Source organism: Vombatus ursinus, unplaced genomic scaffold (assembly GCF_900497805.2).
Source record: "Vombatus ursinus unplaced genomic scaffold, bare-nosed wombat genome assembly UNPS02014797.1, whole genome shotgun sequence".
In the NCBI taxonomy this organism is placed as follows: Eukaryota; Metazoa; Chordata; class Mammalia; order Diprotodontia; family Vombatidae; genus Vombatus; species Vombatus ursinus.
The window spans coordinates 15,273,930-15,284,479 of record NW_020954575.1 but is presented as its reverse complement, the minus strand read 5'-3'; the positions used below and the strand labels follow the sequence as shown (position 1 = coordinate 15,284,479).

Below are 10,550 nucleotides of genomic sequence, written 5' to 3'. Positions count from 1 at the left end.
GATAAAAGAGTATTGTTATGTTACCCACCTCCTGACAATGAAGTTAATAGACTTCACAAGTGGACTTCACAATGGACTGCACAAGGTGCAGAAAGAGGAAGCAAAGCTCTAGTGAATAGCCCATGTGCAGATGAGAGGGTAGAGAAGGAGATTAAGGACTTCCAATCATGAGACATGCCCACCTCTAGGGGCCATCACCACATTAACATACTATTTTACACAGCAACAGGGTGATATAATAGACCCAAAGGGAGAGGGTCTAAAAGGGAGGCCCTCCCTGTTAGTTTGTTGTGGGGTACCCTCAGCAAGTCACCAAAAAGAGTAATATAGTCTCAAAATGCTTCTCATCTTCTGAGAACAAGTTACTCAACCCTGCTGTCATGACTAAGAGAAAGGCTAAGAGCTAACACAATCATCTCTCCTGCTTGCTGTATATATCCACTGGATGTCCCACCTGGACCTTAAACTTAGCAAGCTGAAATCTAATATCCTTATCCTTCCCTGTAGCAAAAAACAAACCTTTCATTTGTTCTTCTCCAGGCTACACTCCTGACTCTCCCAAATTTTTTCTACCAAACCCTAGAAACTTCTTAATGCTGTAAGCACAGTCTACCCCTGGACAACTTCTCATATTGGAAGTACCCTCTGCCCCTGCAGCTTTTCCCTCTTAAGGGCTGATTCCTCCCAGAATTTCTATTTTAAGGGGGAGGCCCAGATATCCATATCTTCATTCCTCTCTAGGCTGCAGTCTTGACTCTCCTAGACTTCTCTACAATATCCCCACACCAAGTACCTTAATCTCCCCCTCTACATCCAGCTCCCTTTTATGTGCTGTTTTCTTCCATTAGAATGTAAGCTTCTTGAGGGTAGAATCTGTCTTTCTGTTTGACCATGGCTCATTCCATTGTTTGTTGTTGTTCAGTCTTGTCCTACTCTACACCACCCCATTTTGTCCATGGGATTTTCTTGGCAAAGATACTGGAGTGGTTTACCATTTCCTTCTCCAGTGTGCTACCATTTTACAGATAAGTAACTGAGGCAAATAGGAGTTAAGTGGCTTGCCCAGAGTCACACAACTATTAAGTGTCTGAGGCCCCATTTGCACTGAGATCTTTCTGACTCCAAGCCCGCTGGTCTATCCACTACATGACCTAGTTGTCTCACATGGCACATAGTAAGCCCTTAATAAATGCTTGTTAACTTGCATTTACTTGAGATAGCTTATGTAAAGACAAAGAGAAGGGAAATGGAATGTGACATATAAGGTCAATTTGTCCAAGACTGGAGAAAAGAAGAAGAGAGAGGATTTATGCTGAGAAATGTGGAGGAATAGAAAGAGTTAAAGAGCTTTTCATTTCAGTCTCATTCTCAGTGAATGGGAACAGTCATATGCTATAAGTGGGGACAGGGAGAGAAAGGATCAAAGAGAAACTAAAAGGGTTGGAACAGTTTGTATGGGGAATAATACAGGAAATTGGTTTACATTTTTCCTTGACAAAATACCAAAAAAAAAAAATCCACATTTTCCTCTTTCCCCTCCCCTCTCCCCTTTCCCCTACTCCCAATAATTTCAAACCAGCTCTGAGCAAGAGACTACTTAGGGGCTTCATCTCAACCTTCTGCTGCCACCCAGTGGTAATTTTCAGAGAGTACTCAATCAAGGCCCTTGGACTTTGAATGAAAACGAGGTTTTGCTGCAGCTGAGTGGGTCAGTGTGGTGACTATTCAAGGTTGGCAAACACAGGAGAAAAAGCTTTGGTATTTTCTCAGTTGCAGGGCTGAGAGAGGGCAAGAGGGAGGCGAAGAGGGGTGCTCCTGGTTTCTGTGAATACTCAGAATTGGGGAGGAGGGTAGGTAGATGGACACAGTTGCTGGAAAGAAACTTGAAGAATCAGCGGATAGAAACCCCTCCCACCCAGATAGGCAAGCATACACCCCCTCCACTTCCCTCTTCACTCTTATTTGGGATATCTGGAGGAAATGATGCTTCTGTGGGAAATACCTAAAAGCAGAGACTAACTGCTGAGATCTCACTTTCCTGCTAACATTCTGAGAATCAGCAGGAGTCTTACATAGACCCAATGAACCCTTCCCTATAGGCCCAGGACAAAAAATCATCCTTCTCCATTCCTCCCGAATTAGCCCCAGAACAGACAATGAGGCTTCTACTGCTCTGGGGCTGGATCATTATTCCAGGTGAGAACAGAATGGATTTGACTAGAAAGCCCCTGGGGTAGTAGGAGGGACGAGGATTTGGGGTTTTCCATTATAGGTCTGCAAGACAACCCAACCGCTCCAGAGAGAAGGACTTTGGGCATTGTATTCTCCTTCCCCAGAACCAACCTTTCAGGCCAACTCTGTTCAGCCCATCCGCAGCCTCCCTCTCCCACTCCATCTATCCCATCCAACCCAACTGCTCCCAAACCAACAATGTCCACTATCCCTTTTCCATCTTGAGATGCCAAGAGAGTATTGGTTCTGGTGGTTTCTTGGAGAAAGATACTCAGTTCCTAGGGAATAGCACCTGAGCTCAGGATCTTGGGCTTGAAAATTGTAAAGCCACTCTTGCCTCTGTTTGACAGTGAGAGTTAAGTCAATTGCTTTCCTCGACATCTTTTATTCTCCCACTTGTGACAATGGAGTCATAATCCTGATTCCGTTTTCCAAGGGAAATTGGGGGGGAACTACTGATCTCAGAGCATGTTAAAAGGAAGAAGCACAGGAATTCTAAGGGAAAAGACCCCATTCCATCTTCCCTGCAGAAACTGAGCCAATGTAGCTCCAGGCATTGCCAACTTTATTCCACTTGATTTCAGGTTATGAAGCCTTGGTGGGTCCAAAGGAAGTCAGTGGGCCAGAGGGAAGTTCTCTGTCTGTGCAATGTTCCTATGAGGATAAGCATCAAGAAAAGAGGAAATATTGGTGCAAAGTCAAGGGAATAATTTTTAGCCACTGTGACACTTTCATCATTACGGAGGCAGGGAAAGAAGAGATGGTTGGCAAGGTGTCCATCAAGGACAATCCTGAAAATGGAACATTCACTGTGATCATAAGGGAAGTCACCTTGAAGGATGCTGGGAAATATCTGTGTGGGATTTCCCTAATTGGATTTGATGAGGTTTTTGCAGTCACTGTGGTTGTTTTTTCAGGTAATTTTTTCTCTTTATAAACTGAGAGGACTGAGGCTGAGGTGGGCTAGGGGTGGGAAGGGTGCTATGGGGATGATCAAGGAAAAGCAACAAGATATTCTGAGAGTCAATATTGGAAAGTGATGGATTTGGCACAGTTTTGAACCTTTCCTCACCACGGTGACCTTGAGTACGTCACTTCCCCCTTGATGGACCTCAGTTTCCTCACCTGTAAAGGGAGAAGGCTATGATATTTCAATACTATTGTGTAGAGAGCTGTCACAGGTTGGAAGCAAAAGAGGTGAGTCCTAATGAATACCCCCACCCCCACAGTCAAGGTCATTCCTAGGTATTTCTGAGCCTGAGATGATACTGTATTTCTGGGTCCTCTTCACCTCCCCCCATCACATTGACCATTCACTCAGTCTAGGCTGCTGCCTACTGGGATCTTAAAAGCCCATTCGTAGCTACTAGAAGATGCTCTTCAGGTTCTGTCTCCTCCACATGAGGTCCCCAGAGGCAAAGTCCCCTCTGATCCCCTCAGGATACCATGAACTCACTACTCCCTGCAAAACAGCCAATATTCAGCTTTCACCCCCTAGCTTCATGAGGTTCTTTTGTTTGGAGCTGAGGACCCTGAAGAGTTTGAGTAGTCTGGGGCACTGAGAGGACTGGGGGTCTTAGGATAAGAGTCATAGAGAGTTTGGGGGATGGAGACATTAATAGCCTTGGGTGCTTGAAGCCAGGGTCACTGAGGGATTATGGGGTTGGGAAGGGCTTGGAGTTGGGGCCACAAATTCATTAAATTTTTTAGTTTTAAGGGATCTTAGGGCTCACCTCTAAATTCTCTCTAAGGCCCCTTCTCTAAGATCTCAAGACATTATTAAACGAGTCATCTAGAGCCACATAGCTATAACTCAGGTATTCTTCCAGTGTTCTTTCCCCTCATCTATAAAGGGAAGGAAATAAGCCTTTATTAAGTACGTTCTGCCTAGCACTGTGCTAAGCACTTCAAAGGTGCTTAATATTTAATATATATGCATATCTCATTTGATCCTCACAACAACCCTGAGAGGTAGGAGAAATTATGATCCCCATTTCACAGTTGAGAAAACTGAGGCAGAGAAAGGTTAAGTGACTTGCCTAGGGTTGCACAGCTAGGGAGTATCTGAAGCCAAATTTGAACTCGTCTTCCTGACTCTAGGCCAAGCACTCTATCCACAGGGCCACCTAGCTGCCTCCTCATTGACTTCATTGGGGAAGGGGCTCGGGTCATATACAGGCTTAGAGCTGGAGCTGTGGGGGAAAGTAGGTAGGGCTAGCCAGATGTTGGGGGAAAGGAGGCTTCTTCTCTGTGTAGGACAAAACACACCTGGACTTAACCATAGGTGTCACATGTTAGATTGGTTAGGAAGAGAATGGTCAACTGAGAATTCCATGCCCAGTCAGTCTTGACTGAGGTGAGGATGACATTGTAATTGAAGAGGAGATGAGAGGACAATGGAAGTCTATCCTGTATTGGCAATAAGGATCCTCTGAAGATTATAAAGCAAGGGAGTAACATGATCCAATTGGTACCATAGGAAGATTATACAGGCAGCTGTGGGCAGGGTAGATTATAGAGCGTGGTACAGACTGGATCCTCAGAGATGAGCAAGTTAATGCAGCAATCATAGCAATGGAAAGGTAAGTGTGGAATAAGCAGCAAAATAAGCAAGCTGTGGGACCCTAGAAAAGTTTCCTCATCTATAAATGGAGACAGCAATGTTTACACCCATCTTAAACAAGTCTCAACCTCTTCAGGCCCCAATTTCCTCATCCATGTAAAATGATTGGCCCAGGTTGGCCTAAATGGTCTCTAAGTTCTCATCTGAATCTAAATCTAATGGTTCTCTGATTCTTTCTAATGCTTATCATTCTAGAAATGAGTTTCTATTAACATAAGAACATGAATGAGAATGGTTTCTAATGGAATAAAGAGAAAGGCATGGATGTTTTTACATGTGTATTTTGAAAGAAAAATCAAGGATTTGGCGACTGATTTGGTTGTGGGGAATGAAGAAGCAAGAGATCGAAAATGCTTCAAAGCTTTAAGCTTGGGTCACAGGGGAAAATGGTGGTCCAGGTATAGAAATGGGACACTGGCAGATATGAAGGGCTGTGTTATAGTGGAGAAAACTGGACTTGAACATTGAGAATCTGGGTTGAAAACCTCCTCTACTACTTAAATACCTGTGTGATTTAGGACAAATCACTTAACCTCTCTGGGCTTCAATATGCCCTTCTATAAAATGAAAGGGGTTAAGTACCTTAGATCTCTAAATCTATGAATCTGTGATCTGATATTTGAGGATTGTCAGCTTCACTGCTAGGATTCCCTCCCTAAAAAGGAAAATTGAGAGCTGGCTTTACTCCTTCCAATGAGCACAAGAGATTGATTGCCCTTGATTGAGTGATGGAGGAGCTGAGACATCCTCATAGTAAAACGTCTGATTTGGAGTCCTGAGCTCTCCAGGTCTGTTGTGATGTGCAGTGCTTATTAGCCCAAAACAGGATTCTGCCTTCTTCTTTCTCTTTATAGGGCTCAGGAGTTCTGTCTCCCCAAACCCCTCCCCTCAGCCTTTCTCTACAAGGAGTGTCCAGCAAGGGGCAAAAGTTTGGAAAACTCAGTCTCCAGAGTTGAGTGAGTGATTGATTTTTGGGGAGTGGTGAGGGTGGGATGGGAGATGCCTTCTGTGCTAGAGAAGTATTGTGTCATGAAGGCATTGGACTGTGCCCCTGTGTTGCTGCAGAGAGAGGGCAGGCTAAGTGGAAAAGGGTGCTGCCTGTTATTAGCCACCTTCTCCTTCCTTCTCTGTCTGACCCTGATCAGTGTGCCCATTGACATAAAATCAAAGTACATTGAGCAGAGAGAGGGGGCAGTGATGTGCTGGGGCTAGCTTGTAGTGGCTCTCAAGACCCAATTATTTAACTTTCAGTGTGAGCATTGACACCTCAAAAATAGGGAAACACACAAATCAAGGGATGATTTATTTAGTTCATTTATAGATGGGAAGTGATGAGGTAAATGTTAATACTATAGATTAAACTTAAAAGTGTGTCTTTTATGCAATTTTTTCAGAAAGCCTGTAGTTTAATTGTTTACCAGCATATCCCTAAGTATGGGTGGAAAATGCAAGGGGGTGGGGTCATGGTATAAAGGAATGGAAAAGAGGACAATCTCTGGAGTCAGAGGGCCTGGGTTCAAATCCTAACTCCTCTGGTTACTCTCTGTTACCTTGGGCAAGTCACTTTCCTCTTTCGATATCAATTTCCTCCTCTGTGGTACATTGGGGGTTGAACCAGCTGACCTCTAAGGTCCCTTCTATCTCTAAATCTATGGTTGTAGGAACCTATAATTTGTTCCTGGGACAGGAGATGGAGCTCAGTTGCACAGTTCATATTGTCCCCACTCAGTGGAGAGATTGGGTATAAGAAGTGGATGTGGGGAGAGGACAGGTGGGACTCTGGGGGCAGAAGTCCTATGTGGATGTGCAGTGTGTGTTGATGCAGCGTACTTGGAGAGAGAGAAGATAAGAATGATGAGTAACCTCATATTCTGGACCACAACCATGCACCCACTTCTATCTATATGGATAGAACTCAAGTGCTTCTGTCCAAATTCTGTCAGATGTTCTTGAAATGTGGACCATTCAGAATGGGTTGGGTTTGGACTTCTTTGATCCAGTCTGGGTCATCTTCTGATTGAAACGGTGCAGAGAAGGTGGTAAGGGAAAGAGCTGAGGCTGAAATATTCTCTTTTCATTTGTAACATGTTCTAGTGCTTATTAACTTAAGACAGGATTCTGAGAGGTCCTCTCAGCTTTCTCCTTTCTCTTTATAGGGCTTGGGAGTTCTGTCTCCTCAGATCTTGCCCTTCAGCCTCTCTCTACAAAGAGTGTCCAGCAGGGGGCAAAAGTTTACCCAAGAGTGAACACCAGAGCAGAAATCCTTCGAAGGGGCCAAGAGACCCTACAGACAAGAACCCAACAACATGCGGGCCAAGCAGTCACTTCCCACCATAGCTCCAGTGATATGAACCCAAGGTCCAGGTGAGCTCCAGAGCTGAGTTCTCCTCCCTGAGGGCCACAGTCCTGTCTACCTCTGACTCTGATGGTGAAGTTCAGAAAAGGGTTCTCCTTCTCCTATCTCCCATCTCTCTCTCCCTCCTATGTCCCTTTCCTTTTTCCATCTCCCTTTCCCAACTCCATCTCTCATCTCCTTCTTCCTCTTCCATATCCTATTCCTTCTCCTAGCTCTCATGTCCCCCCTCTCTCCCTCTCCCATCTTTCCCCCTCCATCTCTCTCTCCCTCTTCTACTTCCCTTTCCCTCTTTTGTCTCCCTCTCCCATGCTGCTCTCCCTCTCCATCTCCCTTTCTTTCTGTTCCCAGGCCTTCCATCCCATTGATCCGCATTCTGGCTCCATGCATCATCCTCCTGTTGCTATTGGTGGTGACTGTAGCAACTGTCCTGATCCTGTTAGCAAGAAGAAAAAAAGGTGAGAGCAATAGGCCCTCGAACTAGACTTCCGGCATCCACTCCAGTTCTGACATTCTATGGTTCTAAGGGTTCATTTGGCCAGGGATTAGAAAAATTATCACCCTGGTGAGATATTTGTTGGGGGAGGCAGAGAGACAGGGAAGGGATGGAGTCAAGACTCCCCTGGTGTCCACCATCTTGACATCTCCAGACTCCAGGCCGTGTGGTTCCTCCGATCTCTTCTTAGCTCCAATTAAACTAAAAGAATGCTTATTAAATGTCTGCTTTGTACAAGGTATTCTACTAAGCAGAGTTCTGCACAATAAGATGCCTGAGCAAGGTTGGAGTAGCCTTAAGCTCGGGATTGATGCTGAAGGACCTATCTTAGCAGCCAGGTGTGGGCAGTGTTATATTTCTTAGATGTTCTGGATTCTTTGGCAGGTGGCTTGAGCTACAGGAGGCTAATAGGATAGGATTGTCAGGAGAGGAGTAGACACTGCCCCAGATGGATTGGGCTGGCATAGCCCATTCCTGAGGGGCTGGACTGGTGTGAGCACTAGCTTCTCTTGGTGCCAGGGGAAGCTTTAACCCCAAAATGTTGATGATTTGGAGGTAGACTGAATAATCTTGTTTTTCAAAGTTCTTTCTAAAACTTTTCCCTTTGGAGGACAGCAGAAGGATGTGGGTTCTGGAGATTTCTTATCACTCCTCTCAGAGCTGTCTTTAGGCTGCTCTTTGCCTGAGTCTTCTACTTCTGGAATTTCTTTCAGCTCAACTTGTAGAGGAAACAGGAAAGAATGGACAACTTCATGACTCGAACTCGGTAAAGACTGATGCCTGATTCAAGAGCATTCTCACATTGGAAGGGTCCCATAGGTGCCCCACACATGGGGCCCTCAAGCCAGATGCCTGGGCTCCACTGCTTCTTCACTACAGGACCCGGGCACCTTCCGCTGTCTTGGGCTTCATGAGCATGTCACCAAAAGGGCTGGCTTTGGAGTCAAAAGCAACCTGGACTGAGTCCCACCTCTGCCTCTTACTAGCTGTGTGACCATGGGCAAATCAATCAATTAACCTCTCTGAGCTTCAGTTTCTTCATCTGCAAAATAGGCACAATAACACCTAGAGTACCTACCTCACAGGGTTGTTGTGAGGCTCAAATGAGATTCATAAACCTTAAATGTTGACCATGATTATTGGCCCCCAATTCCTTGACCAAAAATGGGGTGCTACTTTGTGCCTTCTTCCTATCCACAGGAAACATCAAGAATAGGAGCTCAAGGGGCAGCTAGGTGGCACAGTGGATAGAGCACTGGCCCTGAAGTCAGGAGGACCTGAGTTTAAATCTGGTCTCAGACCAAACACTTAACACTTACTAGCTGTGTGACACTGGGCAAGTCACTTAACCCCAACTGCCTTAAAAAAAAAAAAAGGATAGGAGCTCAGCAAGGGAGAAGTTGTGACTGGAAATATTGGCCAATTCCTTCATCAGTCAATCAAACCAATTTATTAAGTGTCTGCCATTTAGTGGGTGCTGTGTTAGGCAATAGTGACATAGAGACAAATGAAATGATTCTTAACCATCAAGGGACTTAACATTCTAACATGGGTCACATTCTGATGGGACTTAGGCTTTAAGGGAAGCAAGCTTAGGCTTTAACAGAAGCAAGAGAAAAAGAAATATTGAGAGCAAACAGCTCTGGTCCAGGGAAGCAGGGAGAGCCCTAAGGAGTACATGGGGATATGCAAGGTCACAATCCCTACAGGCTTGATCCCTCCCACTTATCTCCCTCCATCCAATCTCCTCCTTGCTATGGCCAAGCCTGGACCAGTGGGGCAACCCTAGAGACTTGAGCAGAGCCAGAGAATCCTGGAAGAGATCAAAGAACAGGGGTGAGTCAGGTGTCCCCATTGTTGGAGGCAGACACCATAGTAGATCTCCCACCTTTCCTTGGCTGAAGGTCATCCCAACACCAGGTTAAAAAGTAAGAGGTGACTTAATATCCCTGGATTCAGAATCAATCAGTCAGTTAACAAACATTTGTTAAATGCTTAACATGTGTCAGGCACTGTGCTAAGCAGTGGGGATACAGAGAAAGGCAAAAAGAGAGTCCCTGCTCTCAAAGAAGTCACAGTCTAATGGGGATCAGTCAACAAGAATTTATTAAATGCCTGTTGCCTGGCAGGCATCAGAAGATGCGGAGTTAGAAATCTAGCTCATTGTGTGACTTTGGCCACCTCATTTCCTCTGTCCAGCCTTAGATTCCGCTATTGTATAAAGTTAGAGAGTAGGACCAGATGTTCTCTCATGTGCCTTCCAGCTGTGAATCCAAGATCTTAAGACAGAGTTGTGTGTCCATGTTAGAACAGAAATTCTCACATTTCTCTACATTACCAGTCCCTTCCCTTGGTTGTTTACAATGTTGCCTCACATCTCATTTCCAAGGAAGGTGGAGACAAGACCAACTTTGCCTTCTTTCCTGGGGCCAGAGAAAGACAAAAGATGTGGAGCCCCGATAACCCCTGGGATGCAGCTCTGGTTGGGGGTGGGGGACACTCTTGGCATTTGGAGCAGCAATAGGAAATAGCTATTGTTTTTCATGGGAAAGACCACAAGGCCAAAGGTGGCTACAAAGAATGAGGGATTTAGGGCAACTTCCTCTCTACTGAGCCCTCAATCAGTCAATCTCCTGCCTCTATACCTTTTAAAATCTGTTCCCCTATGTTTGGAATGCCCTCCTTCCTTACTTCTGCCTCTTAAAAACCCTAATTACCTTCAAAGCACAGCTCGAGGAACTCCCTTCTACATCGGGCATTTCTAAATCTCCTGAGTTGTAACTGGGTAGGGAAGGCAGGGATGAGGAAGTCAGTAGAACTGGAATGTGGTTTCTGGTCATCATTAT

At 45.2% G+C, this 10,550-nt stretch overlaps 1 protein-coding gene across 1 annotated transcript; it reads left to right on the top strand.

The window, feature by feature from the left end:
* Positions 1 to 2,156: 2,156 nt before the first annotated feature.
* On the top strand, positions 2,157 to 7,624 carry CD300LG (CD300 molecule like family member g). The gene is given in 6 exon segments (XM_027870310.1): positions 2,157 to 2,196; positions 2,817 to 3,149; positions 5,710 to 5,811; positions 7,012 to 7,219; positions 7,560 to 7,581; positions 7,583 to 7,624. Coding segments are annotated over 6 exon segments (747 nt in total).
* Positions 7,625 to 10,550: the final 2,926 nt, after the last annotated feature.